At 37.9% G+C, this 27471-nt stretch overlaps 1 protein-coding gene across 4 annotated transcripts in view; it reads left to right on the forward strand.

The window, feature by feature from the left end:
* Window positions 1–27471, forward strand: part of LOC121313331 (nuclear factor of activated T-cells, cytoplasmic 1-like) — a 124204-nt gene that overhangs the window by 2745 nt on the left and 93988 nt on the right. For 3 of the 4 annotated variants that reach the window (XM_041245740.1, XM_041245737.1, XM_041245739.1), the window contains exons 2-3: window positions 8170–9235; window positions 14411–14570. In XM_041245740.1, coding sequence (XP_041101674.1) covers window positions 8170–9235; window positions 14411–14570 — 1226 coding nt within the window. Of the gene's footprint in view, window positions 1–6641; window positions 6742–8169; window positions 9236–14410; window positions 14571–27471 lie in introns of those variants that run through there. The other variant, XM_041245738.1, reaches the window with a different exon arrangement.

A 27471-nucleotide genomic window follows, 5' to 3' on the forward strand; every position in this document is an offset into this window, starting at 1 on the left:
CATTTACTTGAAACCGAAATTACTAGTGCTGCTATGGTGCAGGAATCTGTTTTCTGAGCTCAAATAATGTAGTGGAGCCATTACGTTATGTACGTTTTTGGTTCAGTGAGTTTCTCACAATCCCACGATCATATTATGAGTCATACCTGAAATGGGATTAGCATTCAGAATACCTGTGTTTAGGAAATAAAAGTGCCTATTTGTGTTTGCTTGTGGAGGTTAGGTCAGACTTAACGGTTTGCTCTTGAAAACCCTACAAATGAATAAACACAAAACAAAGCATGCATATTTTAAACAGATTATAAGGAAAGTATTGGAAATAAAAATAAGTAAACAATTTGAAAATCTGGCTTTTTATTTATTTTTTTTCAAAGTAATTCCAAAATATTTCAAAATATATTTATTGTGTATAATGAATTGGCTGGGAATTCCTTCCCAGTTTTGCGTAATGTAATGATCAACATCCAGCCAACTTAACATTCAGTTGTTCGGGATAAACACCAGTCACAATATGTTTTAGTACAAATATTTATTGTGAGTAATGCAGAGTATGCAAAATTACACAGAAATATGTTTTATAAGCACATTCATTTGGCATCAAACCTAACTTGGTTTGATGGCTCGCTGCCTAGCCGCCTGGATGAGGTGGAAACCCCAAAAAAGAACAAGCTCAATGCAGCAAGTAGTACTGGATATAGCCCACTTGAAGGTTTAGCCAACCTTTAACAAATGATTGTTAGCTTGCAGGAGAGGAAAACAAAACCCCAGTTGGGAAATAAACCTCTGGGAATCCATGGCTGATCTGATTGCCCTTCCTCTGGGCAGGCTACTAACACTTAAGAGCACATTTTAGTAAAAACATTTTTAAGATCTATAATATTTGTTCTGATGTAAACTTGGTAAAGCACTGGAGGATCAACGACCTAACTGTTTGATGAGGGAGTCTGGAACTCCGTGGCGAGAAGCTGAAGAGATTCTGAAGAATGACCAAAGAACTGTTCAGCCATGAATCCAGACCTGGAAAGATCTGGCAAAGGTGAAAGGAGAAAGGAAAACCAATGGCGGGTGACAACTGCTTCACTTTCTTTAATGAACAGTGGGTCTGAGGATAATGCTCGCTGAGGACCCTCAAGAAAGCTAGGAGAAAAGGGGGCTTCTAATGTTTTGTCTAAAAACAGGGAGGAGTAGCAAGAGCGAATAAATGTGATGCACTGGGAGAGTATGTTGATGGCGATAGATAGGCGAGCCGGGGAGAAGGAGATTCTGATTGTTGAAGCCCTTTCAGGAATATTGAAATTTCTGAGTTGCTGAGTGTAGAGCTGCAGGCACCACGAATGAGTTTGTGGAAAAACTGGATACTGGAAATTGAAACTTTGATAGAGGAAACTCTTATAGTTCTATTCTTAAGGGACATAATGAAGGGTGATACTACAGGCATTAAAAATCAAGGGAAGGGAATGTTGAATGCAGTGTGAACATTTTTAAAGCAATTCCCGGATGACCAGTACGTTTGCAGTGAGAGGGGAGCGATTCTGAGAATAGCTTTTTCTTGGGCTATATGTGGGAGCATGAATGACCTTTGTTAATGATTTGGACTGTAGCTGAATTTTAAGAGTGAATAGGAATGGAATTTTGTGCCAGGAGGACCCCCAAAGGAATGCGGCTGCAGCGACCGGATACGTTTTGCACAATGACGAGGACTGATCAGGTATAGGAATGGTGCTGAATTCTTTGGGCCATGGAGGGGAATTCTTTGGGGGGGGGGGGGGGGGGGTTGGGGGGGCTACTTGATATGGACAAATTAAACAGGCTTCTTTATTGGAATTGTTGCACAGCTAGCGGAATCTGGAAAAAGTAATGTTGCGGCCATGACCTTCTTTTGATCTGGAAGGGATGAAGGAAAGGATGGAAAAAGTGTGGGAGAAAGGAGGAGGCTTGTGAGGGAGAGACGTGAGAGAACAGGATGGAGGGTCGGTAAGGGAGCAGGAAATGGTGGGTGCTAGGAGCCGGAGACCTGCGAAGAGGTACAGCATAGAAGGGGGCTGCGGGTCCCTTTTGAAAGCCCTCAGATGAAAAGGCAGAAGGAAAAAAAGCATTTGACAGAGAAGGTGCCACTGTGGGGGTGTGCTGGACACTCATAGTGTCCAGGGAGGTCACTACAGGAGAATGTAATATTGCATCCATGGCCATCTTTTGATCTGGTAGGGATGAAAGAATGCAGAGGATTGTGAGGGAGGGACGTGAGGGGATGTGGCAGAGGCTCAGTTAGGGAGCAGGAAATAGTAGGGTGAGCAGTGGAACTGCTTACAGAACACGCTAGGAGATGGAAACCTGTGAAAAGACAGGAGAATAAGTCTTGGTCCAGGATGCCCCAGTAGATCCTCTGGTTCCATTGTTGGAGATGGCCATCGGCTTTGGCAGAAAAGGCTTTGTGATATTCGAAAAAAATGGGAACCTCCGAATTTAACTGACAGATCTAGAATTATGGACAAATAGTTATCCAGCTCACGGCAGCAGTCGAGATACAACTCGCAAATGATGTGTCTGAATTGGCTGAAAGCTAAAATGAACTCAGAAATTGTGAGTGTTTTGATAAGCAGGGTCTGAGGTTTTGAGAGTAACTGAAAGGTCAGCGCACTGAACTACCCTGGTACTGATGGAATCTAAAGTGTCAGTGAGTAAAGAAACTGGGTCATGAGAAACTGGAGCGCTGGGGCGCCGGCTGAGAAAGCAGGGTAGGAGGAGAGCGGCTATGGGGACCTGCTAGACGTCCGTAGCTGTGGGGAAAGAAAAGAAAAAGAGAGCTGGGCCTGGCTGAGGTGGGAACACGAAACCTACTGAGGGGGCTTGCTAGGAACCCAAAGTGGAAGTAAGAAAAGCAGGTGCTTGCTGTGAGTTTGGAAAGGAAGCAGGGGCTTGCTGGACTGCTGGAAAGGAGGGAAGAGGCAGTTTGAGCTATAGAATAGAAATGGGCTGCCGGACCGCGTTGAAAATCCGCAGCTGAAAAGTCTGAAGGAAGAAAAGCATTGGACAGCGAAAGGACCTTTATGTGGACCTGCTGGACACCCACGGTGGCCGAAGAGGTCACTGCAGGGGCCTGCTGGATGCCTGCGGTGAGGTTGGAGTTACCTGAAAGATTACAGTTGGAGGTATATGGGGGCTTGTTGGAAAACAGTGGCAGGCACTTAAACCCCGGGATGGATCACGGGAGCAGCAGCTGCTGACTGTGAAATAGTTTATGGATCTGCTGAATGAACATTTGATCGACATGTACTGTGAAGGTCCTGCCTTCAGTGTTTTCCAGATGTAGACATGCTTTGTGGCATTGATGCAAGGGGTGCGGGCTATGATCTATGGTGTTGTCATAGCGCCTGCGACGGGAAGGATGCTGCAGAGTGGAGAGAAGTAAATGAAACAAATTCTCCTTACATGCTGTAGATTTGAAGGGGATGTTGTTGCTATGAAGATAATGCTGGAGTGTGGGGATCGTCCAGTCTCTCTTATGTCAGGAGTTGAAGAGGAACGATTGGCCAGGCGGGAGCTGTGGCAGACAGTGGAGTGAGTCGGTTGTTGTGCTGGGTGACATGGAAAAGACAAAGGCTCTGGTGCTGGAGAAGCAGACATCTGGGCAGAGAAGGTTGGAGTGGTAAATACTGCCTACCGAAGTTGTTGCCTGGGAGGAACTGGTTGAGTGGATCTCGGCTCCATGGAAACAGCAAACAGGTCATTATCCGACAAAACGGAATAATCTAGAATGTTGTCCATGATGCGTGCATGTAGGATGAAATCGAAACACAAATGAGAGAGGTCAGTGAAGAGGGTATTTGTAATGCTAACAATTTTAATTAGCTAATGTGTAAATTGAATGATTCAATTTGGTGACGCGGACATTAATGTCTTACCCAGAGGATCCACAAACCTCCAACTTTTATTGATTTATACCAAGATATTATAGTCTGAATTACACTCTAAAAAGAACATTCACGCTCCCAAATAACTGCTTCATAGTCATACTACAGTGCATGAAGAGAAAAAATAGATCTATACAGTACATACTAGGAGTGTGCAGAATCAATGAAATTACAGGATTTTAAGATGTGGTGACCTGGTGCTATTGGGTGTGGATTTTGAATATGCAAAATATGCAAAACAAAACAAAACATTCTGAGAGAATGTAAATGAATTGAACTGAACCTGTGGGATGTGCAGAGGGAGCTATACCTCCTAGTATTATTATTATACCTTCTTATAAGCATCTCACATGTCACATGATATCGACCAATCTAGTCTTTAAAAACAGAACCTTTTCCTAAGATCCCGGTTAGCAGAAATCTTAGACTACCTAATGTTAACTTGGGTAAGATAGTCCAATAGTAATTTTGACCCATCACCTGTTAGATCGCAGAACATTTCAGGTACATTTCTTGTGCATCATCTGCCATGCTACACACAACAATTTCACTCCTCAGTCAAAAGAGTTGATTTTACAATCATACACCTTAACCATGTCTGACAACACATGTTTAAATCTGTTATTACAGACTGTTCCATTGAACCCACGAATAAATCTACAGTAATTACAGTATACACTCCTACAAGTAGTCATATTGGGTCTGTGTTGGTAACCTGGAACACACGACCATAATCATCAATTTTCGTCTATATAATGTTGGTGTCCTTGGGTCCCTTTTTTATTTAACCACACCGTGAAATGGATCGTAACACCAAACCTTTTAACTAATTGTGTGTGTGTGTATATATATATGAAATGTTTATTTTCACACCTGATTAAAACTTGAACTTCACTCATTAGTTATTCTCAAACTATTTGTTTCTATACTGAATGAATGCTTTACTAGGACTGAAATAAAATTAGTGTCATCAAAGCATGCAGATACTGAGCTGTTTACACCTATTTTTCTCATTCACCCACAATTAGAAACTGTTCTTGCTGAGAACAAATATACTCAAGTTCATTGGCTGAGAGGGACTATCGCCTGAATAACATTTTTAATTTCGAACAAACAGATTCACAAAAAAAAAAAATTGAACTCAGAATCCGAACAGCAACCTAAGGAAAAAAAAAGATTCTATCTTTTTCATAAGTATTTGTGGTTAGATTCAAGCCTCCAAACTTTAATTAAGATAACTGTCATGTCAAATGATAAAGAGCAATTCTTAAACCTTTTTCACAGCGACTGCATCAATAAGTTTATTGTACCTATTACAAAGGCCCATGCAAAGATAAACTATTGTCTGTATTATTCGTTCCTGTACATAATTAATTGCTAGAGAGTAATTTATCAGTAATAAATACTAAAGATATACAGGCCTACTCTCCATGATATGTTAAAAAAAACAGGTATGCAAAACCAATATTAATTATGCATGTCCTCTGATGTCTTCATGCAAAACAGAAAACACTGAAAGGCAAGCATGTTTGTACCTCAGCAGGTGCAAGGGAGAATTCACAGTCAAAACTAAAGATACATATTGCTTTTTGAATTATTGCAATAAATAATATTAATTTCAGTTTCATATCCTGTAGTGATCTTGTCATAGGCCTGTTTCACATGCTGGTTTATTTGTTTAGGCTCAGCTGTAACAATGTCTATCCACAGATAGAAAAAAAAGAAATAATTGCAATATTTTGATTGGCAGCTTTAGAGATTTTTAATTATGTGCAGACCTACATTCTAGTTCAGGTGCAAAGTTCTTTATTTCTGTGATTTAGCTATAATAAACACAGACCCACAAAATGTTATGAATCAAATACATTAAGTAAGACAGAGGTTCCAAATACCTTTAATTTCCCAGCTAAAGAACTGAGCTTAGAAAGGAGTGATGATTCCAATAGGTTTGGGTAAAGTACCAAGTATAGTGCATTTGTTGGCTTTATATTCCTCTGTTTAAAAAACAAATAGGCATTTTAAGCAGACTGCATCATTTATTGGTGTATCATACTAAACACTGCCCTTATACAAAAAAGTGTAACACCCCTGTTTTATGTCTCTCTTTTAAGGATAAGATAAGAAATTGTTAAATGCAAACTCAGTTCAGGTAGTGCCATTATAAGTGTATAAAATAACTAATCTTATAACTGAACAATCAAATGCTTTCAGTCTAAAACCAAACAGCACGATAAACAATACTATTTTGAATTCCATAATACAAAACCTAATACTAGGTTTAAAGGGGCATTGTTTGAATATCTATCAAAAATGGTGAACAAAAATTGGACTTGAACTTACAATGCTTTGAGGCAAAGTAGTTAATGCTTTTACTGACTTTTTTCTTAGAGCGCAAAATTTCAAAGAAGGAAGCTGACAGCAGATAAAGACAAACAGCTTATTAGTCGGCTTTTCTTTTTGAAAACAAGGAAATGGGTTTTACAGTTTTAGAGTTGGTGGCAGATAGTGGTGTGAATGAGTCGTACGAATGAGTGAGGGTTGAGACACACACACCCAGCTAAAAAGAGACAGAGCCTGCGTCTCACAAACACATTTTAATTCACCAAATTACCAACTGCCATTGTGCTTCCTTTGCCACGTTGTGCCTCAGCTGTATCTGCCTTTGTTTGAATCTGATCCATGTTGAACAGGAGGATTTATCCATTTCTGGTGAGACATGTTTGCAGTTTGTTGAAAGACTGAAACATGAGCTCCTTAACAGAAGAGCAGGAATTTGATTTTGAGTTTCTATTTGAATACAACCAAGGAGAAGACTCAATCAGTAGTAAAGGTTTGTAATACAATGTCTAGAGATGGGAACTTGGAACATTGTCTACGCAGTTAAAATAGCAAATTAAAATAGTGCTTTCTGGAAAGCATTAAAGATCTTTATAACTTTCTGTTTTGGCAAAAAAGTACAAGGGAGTTTTAACAAAAAAGGAGTGGGCTAACATTTATCTTTCTAAGACAGCAAAAAATAACCATGCTTGTTTAGTTTTAGAATAAATAATTTAAATGTCATACAGTACTGTAAAATTGTTTTACTTTGTAAAGTGTTGGTCTGTATTTTATTTCTTTTTATACATATTCTACAAGCACATTGCTTACATTTTGTTACTTCTAATCAAATTTAAAAATAGATACAAATTGCTTGGTGGCTGGTTATGATGGAGTGGGGGTAAATTGGCAGTATGTGAACTACATACACGTTGTAAAAGAGACCAGTACATACCCTGCTAGATGAAGGGGTATCCAAGATGGACTTTGGAATAGTTTGCATATGGTAACGCAAGGTGATATTGGGTTTTACTGTAGTGATCATTCAAAATACAATAGACAGCTTTATAACATCCTTTATAATTGCCCTTCTTGATTATATTTGTGGTCTGTTTTCAAACAGCAGCTTACTGGCTATTGTCCCTTATAACTAGTGCCCCATATACAAAGCCTGTCCCTGTGAAGAAGGACGTATAGTCTGAAACGTCCTGATATAATTGATTTTATTAATATAATTGATTAGCTTTTTCTTTTTGATTTTGTACCTTTTGGTTCACAGCAGTTTTCCTTTTTAAAATGATGTATATACATATGTGTGTGTGTGTGTGTGTGTGTGTGTTGTTGTTGTTGTTGTTGTTGTAGTTGCTGTGGTCTTCAACACATTATATATTAAAAACAAGACATTAATAAGGAAGTCCAACTGCATACTTACTAAATAGTTTACTGTAAAAATAAATATGATATCACTGACAGATTGTGGGTAGAAAAATAAACAATTGCTGCTTATTATGTAGGCTTTGGTACAGAAACAGATTCTAAACCATATTTCCAACCATGTTGGTCAGGTGTAGGTTAACTATAAACGTCAAAACCCATCTTCATGTAATGAAAAAAAATGGAGTAACAAGCACAGAAGGAATTTAGATTAAAACTATTTTTTTTAATGTAAAGTAGCTGTTTGTTCTTGGAGTCCATGTATATTGGAAACAATTAATGAACTAACATGATTAATTGAAATCCCATACCAATTTGACATTAAATTGTGCTAAGATACATATTTATCACAAGGAAAAAAATATATTTAAAATCAAAATTATGATGTCAATGTACTGTGATAGCACCACTTGAATTTATTGTTTTGTGCTGTTAGCCATTCAGAGATCATAGTCCATTATGATGAAATACAGGTATATTTAAACATGCTGATCTCTTTTGCTTGCAGAAGCCTTCAACTATGCAACACCTAATGTTAGCATCTCACTTCCCCTCAACATGGGAAACTCCTGCTTGTCAACATACCACGGCATCCATTCCAGCCAAGTTATGTCTTCCAACCATCAAGCCGGGTATATGGACAACGGTGCCTCGGGCTACTATCTGTCTCCTAACATCAGGCCAAATGGAGCCCCTACCTTGGAAAGCCCCAGGATTGAAATCACTCCTTACATTGGGATGCACCATGGCAATAGCCAGTACCCCCAGGAAGAAGAGATTGAAGAAAGCATCCCCAGTGCCAAGAGACCAAACTCAATTGTCACCCTGACCTTGCCCAATGCGGACAACTACAGAGATCCCAGCTGCCTTAGCCCAGCCAGTAGTTTGTCTTCCAGAAGCTGCAATTCAGAAGCCTCTTCCTACGAGTCAGGCTACTCATGCAATTATGATAACTCCCCACAGAACTCTCCATGGCAGTCTCCTTGCGTTTCCCCCAAGGGCACTGCTCCAGAGGAAGCCTACCACCGTGGGCTGGCAGCCTGCACACTGCTCACCTCTCCAAGGCACTCCCCCTCCACATCCCCCAGGACCAGTGTCACAGACGAGAACTGGCTTGGCACACGCAACTCCCGATCAACCTCTCCATGTGGAGGAAAGAGAAAGTACAGCTTCAACGGCGTCCCCTACAGACACCCCTCCTCCTACTCCCCGCACCACTCCCCAACCCCATCACCCCAGACCTCCCCTCGGCTCAGTGTGACCGATGAGACCTGGCTGAACAACACCAACCAGTACACCAACTCCGCCATTGTGGCGGCCATTAATGCTCTGACCACCGACAACATGGACAACATGGATGGCATCCCTGTTAAGTCCAGGAAGACCAATGTCGACCTTAGCCCCACCATGAGCCTTAAAATGGAACCAGATGAAGAGGAGCATGGCACAGCAGACCTGTCCCCTGAAGACTTTTCGAACAGACGGATGCCCTTCAAAAAAGAAAACTTCTGTGGGGAATTCTTATCAGTGCCACAGAACCCATACACCTGGTGCAAACCAAAATCCTACACGAGGTAAGATGCCTTCTCTTTCATTTTACACTGTGTAAGCACATTACAGACACCAGTATTATTTTGCCAGAAACATCCAGGAAAAGCACTTGAGGGGCTAGTATACCAACAGTCTAGCCTTATCTACCTCAGATTAATCCAATGGTTAGTGCAAGGTTAGCAGAGATGTCTTTGTATTAAAAGGTAATGGGTTTGGTCTTCTGGCTGCATTTAAAAAAAAAAAATGTGTGCCTGTCTGAGAGGATCACTTCTATTTGGTTGAGAAATATGAAGTTATGACATATAACTGAGTTTGATCTACGTCATATATATATATATATATATATATATATACTATATATATATATATATATCTAGATATATGATATATATATAGGTTCAGATCTGTCACGATTTGAAGCAGTCTGTTCTAAAAAGGTCACTGTGTGACAAGCCAATTCACCTTGCAGAAGACATCCAGCATAGACAACTCTTGTTTGATGAAAGTGCTGTTTTATATACAGTGTGCCACACATTTTATTTGCAAATCTCATCTCCCCATTTTCTCTGTCACAATTAACACCTTGTTTCCTTTAACACTAGAAGGACCGGAGATATACTCATACCTAGCAGCCCCGCAGCAGTCTTTCTGACGGCTGTATTTAAAACACTGTAAATAATATAACGAAAGGAGAAACAGTCGGATGTAATTCTTCTTTTTTTTTTTTTTATTGAGTACACCATAAACATCTGAATAACTGAAGCATATATTACAAATCAAAACAAGAAAACGTAATTAAATAAACATCTGAATAACTGAAGCATATATTACAAATCAAAACAAAAAACGTAATTAAATAAACTTCTGAACAGACAACGGTTTACAACATATCGTACTTATTTATAAAGCTGAAATGATAGCAATACATTTTTTACTTTTCAACAGCAATCAGTTTATTATCAGATAAACTATTTTTCTTTTTTTCAACAAGAGTATTCCTTTACCTTGAAGGCTGTTCACAATATACACAGCTTCTCCACACCGCCATTCTGCACAGGGCACAGCAGTTTTATTTTTATTGCACTTGCTAACCTGGCATTGGAATCTCTTGTGGCTCTCAACAGGGTTGTCAGCTTCAGCTGTGGGTACACGCTTGGCAGTCTCCCTCTGTTCCAAATGCTTCTCGCGAAGTTCCTGTGCTAACTGTAAAATATATTCTCTCCTTGGTAAATTCTTCTCCGTGCATTCTTTGTAAAGTACCCAGGAGTTGATGGCTGCTAGGTCCAATACACTGTAAAACACCTGAACAGACCACTGTCGGGAGCCAGCTTTCACAGAATACTTCCGTGCGATCTGATCCAAAACATCAACTCCATATTTTGTTGTGTAGTAAAACTCCACGGTCCCTGGTATTTATTTTCACTAGTCCTGATGCTAATTCACTGACCAAAGCAACGCAGCTGGCAAGCAGACGCCAGCCTTCAAAAGGCTGATTGAAAACAATAGACTGTCAGTCATTCTACACAGAGAGTAGAGGCTAATCTGATTACAGCTAAACACATTGTGGACTGGTAAATAAAAATAATAAAGTAGAATACTGTTCTGTATAATCAAAATACACTAGTTTTCTGTGTGGCCATCAATGTGACTGCTTCCAGGGCTTTTAGGTTTAATGCAATACAGTATATCTCCTTTATTTCTGCACTCTCGCATTTTATGATTTGTGACAACATTTAATACATATGGACAGAAAGGTACATGAACGCCCATATGTGTTACACTACTGGAGAAAATTACATTTTAAAACCAAAAACCGCCAAAATGACTGCTGCAGGGCTTATAGGGTTAAATTGCCTATAGGCACAAGTTTGTCATTTCTGAATGTAAGGGAGCAGAAAATGGCAAAATACACTCAGTTAAGCAAAGAAAAATTACTATAAGAAATTACTATAAGTAATTACTATAAGAAATGAAGGTCAATCTTTAAGACAAATCTCAACAACTTTGCAAGTGTCTGTAATTGCTGTGGCCAAGACCATCAAATGATTTGACACTCATGAGGACCAAACGAGGTCAGGCAGGCCAAGGGTGACCACAGAATCAGAGAACAAGTTCATTCGAGTCACAAGTCTGCAAAAATGCTAAATGCTACTAGAAGTACAGATGTTTCAACATCAACTGTTCAGAGGAGATTGCGTGAAGCTGGCCTAACTGGAATTGCTGCAAAGAAACCATTTTTAAGAGTGCAGAATAAGAGGAAGAGACTTGCCTGGGCCAAAAAACACAGAAACTGGACATTTGAGGAGTGGAAGTTGGTCTTATGGACCGATGAGTCAAAATTTGAAATATTTGGGTCCAACCGAAGAAGCAGAGAGGGTGAGCGCATGAGTTCTGCATGTGTGGTTCCCACTGTCAAGCATGGAGGAGGCAGTGTCATGGTCTGGGGTTGCTTTGCTGGTGACAGAGTTGGTGATCTTTACCAAGTCCATGGCAAGCTTAACCAGCATGGCTATCATAGCTTACTTTAGAGGCATGCCATTCCATCAGGATTACGGCTAGTTGGGCAGTCCTTCATTCTTAAGCAAGATAATGACCCGAAACACACCTCAAAGTTGTGCAAGAACTATCTGGCGAAGAAGGAAAGTGAAGGACAAAGCAATCTAATGACCTGGCCTGCCCAGTCTCCAGACCTCAATCAAACATCAGTCTGTCAACAGACTGCTGTGATGCTTTTGTTGGAAAACGTGTTTAAAGCTTTCTTTATTTTCTAACACTACGACCCATCAGAAATGTGTTAAAGACCCACAATTTAAGAACAGCTGCCGTGGGCACGATGGCCTGGCTTCGCGGGCATGAATTTTCCTGCGGGCACCACTTTGAGGACCACTGTCTTGCACGATAGTTTTTTTTTTTTTTTTAAGGACTTGATTTATCCATCATTTTTGTGTTTACACAGTAGCTGTTTTCCACTGGCACATTTTCCTTCAGGAAATAAAGTGTTTGATGAAGATAATCTTAAATAGGAAATGAACTTGACAGCCAGACGGAGGGAAACAGTTAGCGGAATAATTGTAATGCCTTGTGCTTCAAAGCTAACGTATTATTGCTGTTAATGTGATGTCATTCTGTGGATATTGTGATTGGAAGGAATGCAAACTGGAAGTGTTAGGTTGCAAGGAAAATACTCCCTGATAGGGGTCTAGTGGTACATAATGTAATGTGTATATTTAGATATTTTCCAGGTTTAATTGTTTGAATGGGATTAACTAGGGAGTGTGCCTAGTTACAAGTATGAATGAGTATGTGTAATGAATTTGATTAAAAAGAAATCAGGAGATAAAATTAAAAAAGATATATATAAAAATGCACCGACTCTAATACGGCAAGCTCAGGTCTAGAGATAGTGAGCCAGTCAAAAGGGGAAGAAGGAGGGACCAGCGTAACACAGTCTCTAACACAATGGAGCTAAGCATTATTCAGTGTTGTGTAAGGAGGAAAGGCAGATGGAATGTTCGGCTCAGATTCAGTCTCATTTCAGAGATAGATATATTACTTTTACTTTGAAAAGTGATTTCCTGACAACATTTATAAAACATATATATTATTAAAATATACAACTGGTGTATAATTTGTTTAAAGGTGTTTCTGTGTTGGATTTCCCTTAATTTTTTTGCGATGTTCTCTTTGTTTCGCAGTAACAGCTATTTTTTGTGTCTCTGTGAGCTGTTTTTTTTTCTTGTACCGCAGTGTCTTTAAATTCATTCTTCCTATCTTTATTTTAGTAAACCAAAGTAATCTGATCCTTTTCAAGGAGGCATTTTTTATGGGGGTGTTTGTTTTTCATTTTCTAATTGGGATCAGGTGTACAATTACATTTTGTACCAGTAGACCTGGTACAGACCACATAGACAACACTTAAGCTACGTGCCTATAAAATATAACTCAGCCTTTAAATTACTTTGCACACATAAGCTATTATCTGTTTTGTATTAGCTTTTAAGAAGACTTTTTTTTAAAATCAAAGCTATGTTCCACGGGTTGTGTGCATTGTTTAAAGGGCCACACACATTGTATTTTTGTCACCAGACATATATCGAATATCACTTTCCAGTTTTTGGAAAACATGTGTTTGTGCATTTTTGAGGTTGCATATTTAATAAGCAGCCATTAGCCTACTCTTGAAAAGTAAACTTATCTTGTATGTACTGTACAGAAGCCCTCCCCCCCTTCCCCATCACAATAATAAAAAAAAAAATAATAAAAAATAAATACAGGCTGTCCTCTGCTCAGCGCACCAGCGACCCCTGTAGTCTGGCTGGGCGCCTGCAGGCTTGCCTGTTAGCTGCCCAGGAGCTGTGTTGTCCTCCCACGCTGTAGCTCCTGGGTGGCTGGATGGTGAATCCACAGTGTGCAAAGACGCGAGCAGTTGACGGTACACGCTTCAGAGGACAGCGTGTGTTCATCTTCGCCGCTCCCGAGTCAGCGCAGGGGTGGTAGCGGTGAGCCTAAATTATAATTGGGCATTTCAAATTGGGAGAAAATAACAAAAATAATTGGCAACGATTAAATCTAAAAAAAAAAAAATTTAAAATATTATCGTGCTTTTCGCAGAGACCTCCTGTAGATGATTCTACTACTGTGTTTATACAGTATATTTCCAAGGATATAAATATCCAAGTAAAATCATAATCCAACAGAACTCATTTGGCTTCTTTATGTTAGTATTCACTGTATAGATATTTATACATATGTATGCATTAAATATTATGTCACCTTGCTTACATAATGTATGACCTATCCCTTGTTTGTTTGTTTTTGATATATTGCTGGACAGTATATAAATATGAACAATTGTGTAATATTAATACTTTGTTCATAAACTTTATTGGTAAACAGTTGTAACTGTTCCTAACATGAAGACAATGTGGGTTGTACCACTTTTGTATTGCAAGCAACATCTCAACCCTTGTGGTGCAAATTCCTTTAGACATTAATCTTCATAACACAACCACTGCTTATAACAAGGGCGTTTACATTACTTATGTCGTGGTATGATCATTATTGATGATATTGCAAATGTAAGATGGTGAAGGATGAGCAGCGATTCATGGTCTTGAAAGTAATAGTGCCATGCTCTATTGTGGTGTGTGCTAATCTACTCCTCATGAATGTTTAATGGGCACTCCCTTCCATTACAGTCCTTCACTGCCTGCACTTGACTGGCAGCTGCCGTCTTGCTCGGGACCTTATGAACTTCAGGTTGATGTGCAGCCCAAATCCCATCACCGCGCTCATTATGAAACAGAAGGAAGCCGAGGGGCAGTGAAGGCGTCTTCTGGCGGACATCCTATTGTGCAGGTACCTTTAAAAAAAAAAAACAAGATCACCATCCAGCCTGGTATATATATAAACTTTTTTGAGTTACTGCACACTAGAAAAACTAGTCAGTCAGTTTTGCTGTGACTTTCAAAACATAGATAAAGTACCCCCCCACACCTTGTTAATAACCTATCATGCATCTTCCTTTCTTTTTTAAAATCTTTAAATAAGATGTCTTTCTGCATGACTGCATGAGTCTGTTATAGACCCTGGAGTCAGCTGAATTTAGGTTTATGGCTGATTTGACAAGGCTCCAAATCATTTTGAAAAATGGTGCAAAGCAATCCCCTCTCCCCCGCTGTTTGCAGCCAGTTTCTCCAGTTATGACACAAACCTTCTCTCCTGTGTATATGGTTGAGTAAGGGTGGGTCAGGTGAGTATCCCCGACCCAGCGAGAAATTATCATTATCTATGGTTGTTAACAAATTAAACAAATAATCTACCGCCTTAGTGCCAAACTTGCACCCTTGTTTAAAGAAGTTGTGACTGGCTAATCTGACTAATTGTGACAATGCAACAAAAATAACCACCCAACATATGTGTATGAATCATGAATTGTCCGGATACTTATTAGCCAGGTGCAAATTATTGACTAAAGATTTTGGCTAACCCTGTCTCACGCTATGACATCTGTTGCATGGCACACAGAATATTGTATTGTACACAAAAACGTTATTATTGTATCCATTTTCATCGGCATGCTGAAAGCAAGTCTATTTTGTGTATATATATATAAAAAGTGTACACCAAAATAACTGGACACAATTGCAGTATGGAAAAAAAAAATCACACACTGGGTCTTTTTTCCAATGTGGAAACTTAAAAAATGAGATGTACTGTCTGAAATAGTTGTTAAATGTTTTAAAATCAATCTGGAAATTGTAAGCAGCATATCAACCTAGTTACAACTTGGCAAAATCTCTGAATTTTAGTAAAGTGTATACAAACCAACAGTGATATATGCTGCTATCAGCAGTAATTGGACCACATAAACACAACATGTCATGTTTCAGGGGAATCCTCGCTCGGAATGAAGTGCCCAACCAAAAGCCCAACCAATAGAATGTTAGTAGTGGAAGCTGGGAAGAGTCTGTCACCCTAGCAACCAGTAGCAGCACTCAGTCATGGTCAATTGCAAACAAATATGGCCATTTAAAGTTTTGCAGCGTTTCCAATATTGTATGACTTAGCTTGGCATTTATCAAATACAACTGATGGAGACGGCCTATGGCAGCAACTCCATAGTCTCTACGTTCTACAGTCTGTCATGGGGAGCTTTTTTATTGAATTGTTGTTTATAAAACTTACTGTAGTTGGTTCAGAGTGTAATTAAAGAATATATTGTTCTTTTAAACTTGATTAGCATACTTGAATGCACACTTAGTACTTGCATTGTTTCATATTCATGTGTTACTAATATTGTATAATGTTTAACAGCTCACTGCATATATGAAGTAGGCCATTGTGTTTAGTAAGTCAAAGTCTGATAAAGTTTCTGACTTACTTTATTTACTATGATGAGTGCTTCTTTATTCATCTGAACCACGCCTACCTAAAACAGTCTAATACTTGGTAGTAAGTACAACTTGGAGACTAGCCAGCTTCATAAAAATTAAATATTTATTCACATAAATTATGCATTGTTAAAAGATGCAGTCTGTCATAATGATGTTAATTGTCTACTAAAGTGATACCCTTTGTGCATTTGAAGGCACATGGAAATAACCCACTTGTGAGGTCTGAAGAGGGATTTTTATACTAACGAGTTACACATAACCAGTTATAGCAATTATGTGTCAAGTTTTTTCACAGGTTAGTTTTTTTGTTTTTTTTTGTATAGGTTATTCAGTTGATCTAAATGCCGGTGGATCTCAATGCTGCATTGCTTACAATGTTAAAATAGAACCATCCATGGTGTTTTGTATATTTTTAGAGACTGAAATACACAAGTTCATAAACTTGGTACACAGGGATCCCTATTTTAATGATGTACAGTTACTATATCCAAAATATCAAACATATTTAGTGAAACGGTGACATAATATAAAAATTATGCATGTTTAAAAAAAAAAAAAAAAGTTGTTCAGACCTGCCCCTTTTAACATAAGAATTAAGGCATAGCAACTAATTCACAGATACAAACTGTGTAGTAGTCTCCGGCTAAGAGAACACCCCTCGGGAAGCAAGCATATAAGCGTTCTTATAGCCAAAGTGTTCTCTAAGATGGAGTTAGCCACCAGACACAATATGAATCAATCAATAAAAAAATAAATATGTATTACTTGTCATGACTCACGTGCATCAACATATGAAATTAACCAAATAAGTAAAAGAAAAGCAATAGGCAAGTGTATGTTAATAAACTATCATAATAAAGTACAGATAAACTAACTGTCAAACTAAATTAACACAACAGCCCTACACACATTAAAAAACGCAGCAGCAATATACAAGACTTACACATAATTTAACAGAATGGTGAAGCAACTCACCAGAAAGGAAATACCAAATTGCTCGGCGACTTGTGTCTGATTCAGGTTTTTCCAGAGCTCAAACAATTTTTGTAGAAAAAGAAAACATTTCACTGTTTGTTTGCATGCCATTTTGTAGTGATGAGGTGCACTCGTGGAAATCAGAATACAAAACAAGGCAATGATATGGCGGCAGTTCTGGAAAGATTGAATAAACCAATCAGTGTACCTCAAGACACTCTCACAAGGACATGTCACATTTGAAAAGACTGAATAAACCATTTTAATTTAAGTTGGATGATGATGAGTTATCAGGATGCAAAATAGTACTGTATCCATTGTGAACGATTCACTGTCTGTGCCAAGAAGGTGTTCTTTTAAACGAAATTCCTCGTCTGTTAGCCGGAGCATTTACAATGGGAAAAATCTGTTTCACCACAAGGTCGTTCCCTTTGGCGACGCGTTCTCTTACAATATTATAGTTAAACAAATGTAAACAACAAGCTTTTCACAGGTTTAACATTCAAGTAATATACTTTTTAATTGTTCTTCGGGTCAACCCTGATACATTTTATTGTGGCCAAATCTTTCTGACAGATTTAGTCATTTCAGTTAAAACTAGACTCATGTATTCTGGTATCTGCAACCCTTATCTTTTACAAGGGTTTCCTCATAATCGTTTAATAAGCACACAGTGAGTGAAAGACTATAATCAAATCCAATATTAAACACATATAGGAGGCTAGGATTAAATAATAAAATAAATGTTTGGTGAAGTTTACTGTTATATAAACTCTCTGCAAATATGTAAAATGGGTGTTTTAATTTTTCTCGAGACATTCTGCGCGAGCCAAATGAAAAATGACCCTATACATTTCAGGTTTCCATTGCCACAGTTTATTTTACTTGAGAAGATCCTCTTTTCACCTGATGGCATGCAAATGAAGGGGAAAGGAGGAGGTTGATATGCAAATTAGCCATGTGCAGTGTTCTCCTGCTGTTTTTGCAGGCAGCTCGGGAAAATGTGGTTTCCGTGCATAGAGAACAGGTACAGGAGAGAATCCATGGTTGTCAGGTGACATCTTATCTGAATGAAACTTTAAAGCACAGTGTTAAGCTTGTGTAATAAAGCTGTGGTTTGTAAATGCCTCATGCCTGGTTGTTTAATATTGTGTTTTACTGCTCTTGCCCAAATTGTTTTTCAACTGCCCATTGGTGGGGTGGCTTGAAGTTAGTAGTGTATAATATTTCAACTAATATATCACACAGCTTATTAATTAAAGAAAAAAAGAAAATAATTAACCCGAGGTATTTTATGAAACTGTCCAACCCAGCTATTGTAGATCATCATGGCTGAAAAACAACGGCGACGTAGGATTATCTTCCACTTGTGCTCCCAAGGCTGTCTGGATTGGCAGCAGAGGACGTTTTCACATGAAAAGCGGGTTTCTATGTGAAAATGGGTGTGAATTTCCTGTGTTTGATGTAAATAAACAAGTAAATAAGATTTACCGTATCCCTCTCCTTGGCTGTTATTTTCAGCCACAAATCTGATCCTGTCAAGTTGTTCTCCCAAACGTGTACGTGCATCGCCTGTAGTACTGTAGTTCATAAATCCGACCATCTGCAGGATTTCATGATTGGTTTGATTGGTGGAGAGCATGTTGAACTTAATACAGCTTTACATAAATATGAATTCAAAATTAAAACATACCCAATACATTTACAGTTTTTGTTGTGATAAAAAGAAAACTCCCACCTAAACTAGATAAACTGTAAGTGGCTATGTGAAACATTATAGTGTGAACTAATGAGGTTGCTGTACATGTTTACAAAGTGAAAGTGCAAATAGCAAACAGCGGTAGTGGGTGCTTGACGGAGTCAAAGCAAAAGCTAGCAAGAAATGAATAACAAAGTTTAAGTGCAGTGCCAAATAGAGTTAGAGACTCAAAATAGATCTAAAACAAGAGATCACTGGGGGATATTACTGCAGACCTTTTTTCTTTAATGTCGAGAAGCATGATAACTCCCATATGTCTTAGAATAATGAGTTCCAGATTATGGGTGCAGCATATGAGAAAATAGAATTACCAGAGAAGTATAAGCAATGTGATTGTTTGCTCTGAGGGGCTTGTGAGTTCATGGGTACACCTGTACAGTAAGTATTTAATCTTCACCGATTAATCTCAATTACCAAGGGAATGTATAACCAGCAGCCAGTCAGAGTTCAGGGGCACCCAGTTCATGCACCTGATGCATACAGTGTTTCAGGCCTTACTGGAGTCCTCATGGCACCATTTTCAAATAATTCTTTTAAATTGATTTTGATTTGTTTGTAAGAGTTTGTAGACCTCTGCATGTCTATCAGGACCAGTGTAAGTCTAATAGAGCATGTGTATTAAGAACACTGTGGAACTATGACAAGCATGTTTCAACAGCTAAATCTGAAAACACAGAACTATAGAAGAATGTGGTAAACAGATACCGATTCTAGTTCCGTATGAATAGAACTTGAAACCCTATCTACACTGGATGCGAATGAGGTCACTGCAGACAAATGGGAGTACCCACACCAGCAGTGAGTGACGTGAGCATCATCGCTTTGAGAAAATTTCGCGACGCTAAAATAGAACTTGCTTTTTTTTCTTCGTCGCACGACTGGAATGAAACCGACCAATCAGAAGCAAGGTACACACTTGACACGCGTCAAGCACATGTCTCAAAACACGTCACACCTCTTAACATGTTAATTGTCAACGAAGAAAAGTTAATTTATGAGGCCCAGCAAGATCCGTTATTATATGATTGCAAATTGAACGACTACAAAGACATCCAGTAGAAAGACAATGCCTGGGTGGCTGCAGGTGGTGCATTTAGCAGCACTGAGACATTTTCTTTCCGATTATGCAAGTTGCCTAAAAATAGGTTTATTAATAAACAAAAATAAACTGGACCATACATGCAGTCTATATATCCAGCAATTAAATGAAAAATGTGCACTTTTGCTGGCTTTTGAAAATGACACAAGAAATCCTGCATTCACACAACTTGAACATGTGACCTAATTTTAAGCTGTGGCTTGTTTTGTTCACTAAATTGTTCTGTGACACAAATCCATGTCAAGAAGAAGGTCTTTACATAACGCATACATCAAAGTTTTGTGGAGATTCACCAAACAAACAAAAATATTATCAAGGTCCTACTATTCTATACATTGTGACACATAACAACTTTACCAAGCTCGTACATAGTTTTGAAAATTATGATATATATATAAAATTTTGTTGAAAATATCACTTCAGCTATACTACTGTTGTCCAGCTGTCTTCTGAAGATGTCCCGTACTTCAAATCAGACTACGACTACTAAAAAATACTACAACTGTACAGTTACTACTAATAATATTGATAACAATAAAAGTGTTGGATATATAGGGATGTTCAATAGCTCTGTAGTTTTTACAAGTCCAACCTTTATTTTACAATGGAGTTGCCGGAGTTCCGGATGGTAACCTTTTATCAAAGCAAGACCTGTTTTGTAATGGGACAGCCCATCTCTAGTGTGTCCAATAGGAATGCACGGGCGGGGTCATGTATTTATTTTCAGTCTTTTGGATCGTTTCCAAGTTGTATCTGGTGTGGATTGACATTTTGCGACTTTGCGTCGCTCGTGTCGCTCTGTCCAGTGTAAATGTAGCCTGATTGTGATACATTGCTGTTTGAATACTGCATTGAAAGGTAGCTTTCCATCCTTTCCCACTAAACTGGATTTTTAAGATCCACATGTCTTTATTTTTTAAACTTGACCCCTGCATAACCACTACCACATTTACAATCAGTCTTGCCTGCTACCCTAGTGTTGCCTGCCAACAGTTCATCAATCTTCATCTGTCTTCCCTCTGGTGTGGTTGTTATGTTTGTAAATGTTTACCAGTGATAAATCACGTTTTTGTGTGCTTGGAAATTAAGTTATAATCTGTTTAAACACCTGAGTCATTAAGACCTGTATTTCTTTGGTTGGATTTTAAGTTCTGTAAAATTCATGGCTCTTAAAGCAAAATCTCCTCAAAAATGGAATCAAGTTAACAATGATGTGCAATATTGCAACAAAGAAAAAAAAATGAGAAGATAATATATATATATATATATATATATATATATATATATATATATATAATTATATATATATATATTAAGTCCAAGCATTCTTTTGAATTATGCTGTTTAATGCTCTCTTTTTTTATACAGAACATTAAGAATTACCGTAAAAACCACTGTATAAGTCGATTTTCTAGGCCTTTTTGTAGGGGGCCTTAAAAGGGGGGAGCGACTAATACACCGGTATCACATATGCTCCAGTGTGCCTAATATTAAGCCACTGTACCAGTGTCACAATGGGATTATTACAGCCGCAGTTATTATAGCTCACACAAACATAACTGTCAACAACCCGATTATTTTTTAAGGATCTACGGCATTCAGGTCACGTTGCTGGGTAGAAACACAAAACCACTGTTTAATTAAAAGTTTTAATTTGTTACTCTCAATACCCTTAGTCATTTGGAAAGTTAAATGTAAGCTTTCAGACTCTTGACTGACCTCCTCTCGACCCAGATGCATGTATGTGGAGGGACATAAATAGTGGTTAAAGTTATGAATCTTCGGACTATGAAAACGTCACAGCTATACTGGTTCACTGATAAAACAATAGCTGTCCATCTCTTTGAATTTCCTTATTCCCACCCTCCCGAGCCATTGATTTGCCAACATTCAGAATGAACCCACCCCTGGGACCCATAGCAAACTGCTATTGGTTAGAAAGCCGAGTAAACTTATCAAGTCTTCCGTTCGTTGTAACTGCAATGTTATAATAATGCAGGTGACTTTGAGACTGGATAAAGTAGGACAGTCAGGCAAAAAATGAAAATACTACTCAACAGGTTTGAAATTGCACGTTGTGAATTTGAGGAAATGTATGTTAATCGCAATGCTAATGAAACAGTACGTGACGGGAGACGAAACAAGGACCAAAACGAGCCGATAGAGGAGGAAAGTGTTTATGGCCTGATGTAGAAAACATTTTGTCTGAATGTAGTACTTTTAATGACTTTAATACATACTGTAACTTGTTCTACATGTCAGTGTAATGCAGTGGTACACTTTAAAGTATGTTTATGGTTATGGTTCTGATTAACAAAACAAAATGAATGTATTTGTACAACTGGAGATTGAATCTAATTGCACCGTATGCAACACTAAGATGGTGCACTATTTAGTTTATTGTTTGTTTGCTTTTTTAATTGATGCAGCACTGTAAATTTGAATTAATACAACAAATTTGTAAAGCCAATGCAGCTGGAACTATAAGTATGCTTTTGGAAAGAAATGCTCAGTAAAGTAAATAAGATATGATTTGGCCACCAACCCATAAAATATGTTTGGTGGCCATCTTTTCTTTCAGGGAACCAGGTTTACAGTAGATTAAACGTTCTTGAACTTGTTTGGTTGTTTGATACACGTACTTGATAAGCATACATGTGTCTTTATTTATCAGTAGTGAGCATGTAGGAAAAAAGTATTTTAAATACAATTCTCAAAAATGGGGGAGTGACTTTTACGCCAGTGCGACATATGCAATGATTTTTACGGTATGTAAAATAGATTTTATAGAATATTGATAAAATTAAGTGTTGTTTTATATGATCTCATCTGGATAGAGTTAAAAAATAATAATAATTCTAGTCCAAGGCATGAAAGTTTTTCCACCATTTGAAAGTGATTTGGTTGAGGTGACAAATTTTAGGACCTCCTATTGTAAATATTTGTAAACCGAGGAGAAAAAGACACACAACCTTTCCCTTTTCACAAACCCACTGATTTTACACAGTTTGAATGTCACACATTTATTCTGTATTATTGTATTTTTAGTTATATTGTTATAGCTAGTAATAATAAATAAAACTATTTGCGACAATTGAATTCCATTCAACCACCAGACTTGACAATAGGCAAATTCTTGAATCCCTCCCTTCCCCCCTATTTTATTCGTGGAAAGTTTTACTCCTAATCTCATTGCTCTGTAGAAATTAATCCCGAAAAGAGTGTGCCTTTAACCGCATGAGCTTTGGCAAAGTGCATAAGATCGTTGTCGTGTTTAGATGGTTGTAAACATTTTTTATAAGCTGCAGAGCCATTGAAACCACCAGATTACAGATTACAGATTACAGGTACAGCAAACTGCGGACACTCACAAATGAGCCAGACTAGCATTTTTTTAAATTTTTTTTATCATTCTTCCCAAAACTGAAACACTAGTCTTGGGATTGTCCCACATGACCATACAGAGCAAGCGCTTGTTCACCTTCCTCATGCCTCCTAATTTTGTAAAGAATCTGTATTTTCCCTCTCATGGACCTCACATCTATTATACAGTGGTCAGACGGTAACATGTTGTCCTTTCTGTGATGCAGATTACCAATCACAGTTGAGTGCAACTCCTGCTGAGCTCTAAGTCTGGTAATATGTTTTAGCTTTCAAGATGTAACCTAGGGTGACTCCAACTGGTGTGACTCCATCATGCTCCATATGTTTCATAGTTACCATCATCCGGTTGAATGAAAGAGGGCTTATTTCTCTGAGACAGCAGTACAAAATAATAACCAATATATACTTGTGTAATTAAGATTAGTATAAAGACCACTGTGTGAATACACCACCTGTCGGCAATTATACTTATGGTGTGGGCCAGGGTAAAAAGTAACAACAGTCTGGGATAGGTGAAGTATACCTGCTGTATGTATCATGAACTTTCAACAGTTGACAGCCAGTCTAGATATAGTCCATGTGTAAAACATATTTTGCTGTACAAAGACCCTGTTGTAATGGTGAAATGGTTTCGGAGAACAAATATGTGGTACTTGTGGTGAAACTGGTAAATGTAATGCAGTTTTGCAGAAAATGTAATAAAAACCACATCAGCAGATGTTTAGCAAATAAGCTGCTTTAGCCTCTGACCGTGGAAAAGGGGGATTTTGCAGGTTTGTTGTTTTTTATTTTATTTAATTTTTTTAACTATTTACTAAATTTTGATGTTTCTTGTGTACTTTGCTTGTTTGTAATATGACTAGAGGTATCTATAGAAAATTGAACAGATCATAAATTGTTAAATCTTAAGATAAAAGTATTATAAAAGACAGGAATCAATTTACTAAAATTGTAATCTCACAGGAAAAGAAGACCAAGACTTGATGTAATGAACAAGAAAAGACTCCCCCTTTTCTATTGAAATAGTTCAGGTCAAAGCAGTGCCAAAATAATACTCTGGTAATCCATGATTTCATTCCAAATTTTTGGGTGTCCAGAAGGAGGAAATAACTATCTAGTTTTGATAATAATTTGAACCCTGATGCTAATATTATCAATAATTAACAAAAAATTACTGTTTCCAATCTAAATTTTTTCTTTCAATCTTCAAATTAAAAAGAATATAGACAGCTTGACCTGATACAGCATATCAGGATAGGCATCCAATCAAACAGAATTATGTGTCAGGCCAGTAAGTAATGGGATGTTGCGATAATGCAGCCTACTTGGTGGGATTTTACTAGGTGCAACCAGTGGGTTTGGGTCCAATCCCTGTTAAATCTTAGGAAAAGTCTAGCTGTCAGCAATGGTATTTTTTTAATACCATCATACATTGGTTTTTAAATAATGTCAGTAATGCAGCTCTGTATGTACTAGAGGCGCAAAACAATTACATCCCAAAAGTAGACCTATCAAAATTAATAGAATCAATTAAAATTAATAGATCAATTAAAAAAATAATCAGAGAGCATTTAAAAGGTACCAAGAACAAAGTACACAGAAAGAGTACTTGGAACTGCAAACACAAGTCAAAAAGGAAGTTAGAAAGGCCAAGAGAGAGATAGAAATGAACATTGCTAAGGGGGCTAAAACCAGTTCCAAAAAGTTTTTCCAATATTATAATAGCAAAAGAACATTCAATGAGGAAGTAAAATGTCTAAGACATACAAGTGGCAACATCATAGATGAAGTACAAAAAAAATAGCAAATACATTAAATGATTACTATTCAGAAGTTTTTACAAAGGAGGATACGGACAACTTGCCCCACATGTCGACCTGTTCCTATCCAGTGTTAAGTAACCTCAGCATAACACAAGCAGAAGTGACAAAAGGGATTAGGAGCTCTTAAAATAAACAAATCCCCTGGGCTGGATGAGATCCTCTCAATAGTACTCAAAGAAATGAAAGAAGTTATTTACAAACTGCTAACCAAGATGATGCAACAGTCTCTTGACACAAGGGTTGTACCGACACACTGGAGAAGTGCAAACATAATAATGATCCAATAAGCCTGACTTCTATTATATGTAAACTTATGGAAACTATAATAAGATCCAAAATGGAAAATTACCTATATGGTAACAGTATCCTGGGAGAAGGTCAGCATGGTTTTAGGAAAGGGAGATCGTGTCTAACTAACCTGCTTGATTTTTGTGAGGATGCAACATCGACAATTGATAATTGTAAAGCAAATGACATGGTTTATTTAGATTTCCAGAAAGATTTTGACAAAGTTCCACATAAAACATTAATTCTCAAACTGAACACGGTAGGGATTCAAGGAAGTGCATGCACATGGATTAAGGAGTAGTTAACATGTAGAAAATATGTAGTGAAAAAGTGTTGAATTTAAATCAAGGGAAGTAATGTTAAAACTTTACAATGCATTAGTAAGACCTCATCTAGAATATTATGTTCAGTTCTGGTCACCTCGCTACAAAAAGGATATTGCTGTTAGAAAGAGTGCAAAGAACAGCAACCAGAATTATTCCGGATTTAAAAGGCATGTCATATGCAGACAGGCTAAAATAATTGAATCTATTCAGTCTTGAACAAAGAAGACTATGCTGCGATCTGATTCAAGCATTCAAAATTCTAAAAGGTATTGACAATGTCAACCCAAGGGACTTTTTCAACCTGAAAAAAGAAACAAGGACCAGGGGTCACAAATGGAGATTAGATGCAGGGGCATTCAGAACAGAAAATAGGAGGCACTTTTTTTTTCACAGAGAATCGTGAGGGTCCGGAATCAACTCCCCAGTAGTGTTGTTGAAGCTGACACCCTGGGATCCTTCAAGAAGCTGCTTGATGAGATTCTGGGATCAATTAGCTACTAACAACCAAACGAGCAAGATGGGCCGAATGGCCTTCTCTCGTTTGTAAACTTTCTTATGTTCTTATGTATACTGTACCAATGCAGGTTACTAGCACTGTTAATGCATCACAAGTTCCTTTAGAATGTAAATGTAATACCTTGTGATACCAAAGACATCCATAATACAGGCTGCTTGAATATTAAGTCAGCTCATCTGTGTCTTGGTCCTTTGGCCTTAATATCGCCCAGCTGTAAAGCTACAAGGGAGGCCTCTGTAAAATACAAAATCCCTGCTGGGCTTCCCTGGGCAAGAAAATAGTCAAGCTTTATTCTAAATAAGAAAACTCAAAATGAGTAAGCACTTTGACATCCTCAGACCCAAATTTAGCCAGCTATACAAGATCGTCACAAGCTTAAATCTAAACCAATTCATACGTGCAAGCAACCCTGCCAGTCACATCCAGCTGTCATATCATTATTGAGGCTAATTGGTGTAGTGGGGTAATGCATTAGCCTTTCACCTCTGTAAGCCTGGGTTCACTCACAAGTGAAATTATTCTGGTGAACTCATCTTGATCCTCAATAGACATATCAAAACCAGCCACTTTGGAATAATTTGGTACAACTGGCAGTCTGTTCTTGAAAGTGAAGTATTCTGAATAGCAGGGGAGTGATCCTTCGTATCAGGATTGAGGTACATTGAGAAGCTAGTAGTCCCACTCTAAGACACTTATGGTAAAAGGGAAAAGTTTAAGTTACTTTTTGAAAAGTCTACTGATAAAATGAGTTGGATTTTTATTTTGTTTTTGTTGCCAAAAATTACAACTACAATATAGGCTGATAAGTTTTTTTTCTGTATTTTAATGCAGTTTGAAAACTTTGACAAGTCATTATTATGGAAATCTTTCGACAGCAGAAAACCACCAAAATGTGTATGTGTGGGTTTTGCAAGACTGCAGATTGCATTAACCTATATGTGGAGCCTTCCCTTAGCTGGTTGAAAATGTTGTTGTGTATGGTATAAACTAAAACTTAAATGCTTTATACATTTCTTATTTTCAAATAAAAATACATAAATTATGTATTATTGTGCCTACAAAAAATGTTAGTCAAGTGGTTTAAGGTATTAGTCTTATAGTTTTACCTAAAAAATGTATGACTGCATGTTGTTTAAAGTTATCATAACTAAAAATAACCAGGATAACAGGTTTATACTGTTATTGTAGTCCT

Source organism: Polyodon spathula, chromosome 3, assembly GCF_017654505.1.
Source record: "Polyodon spathula isolate WHYD16114869_AA chromosome 3, ASM1765450v1, whole genome shotgun sequence".
Classification (NCBI taxonomy): domain Eukaryota; kingdom Metazoa; phylum Chordata; class Actinopteri; order Acipenseriformes; family Polyodontidae; genus Polyodon; species Polyodon spathula.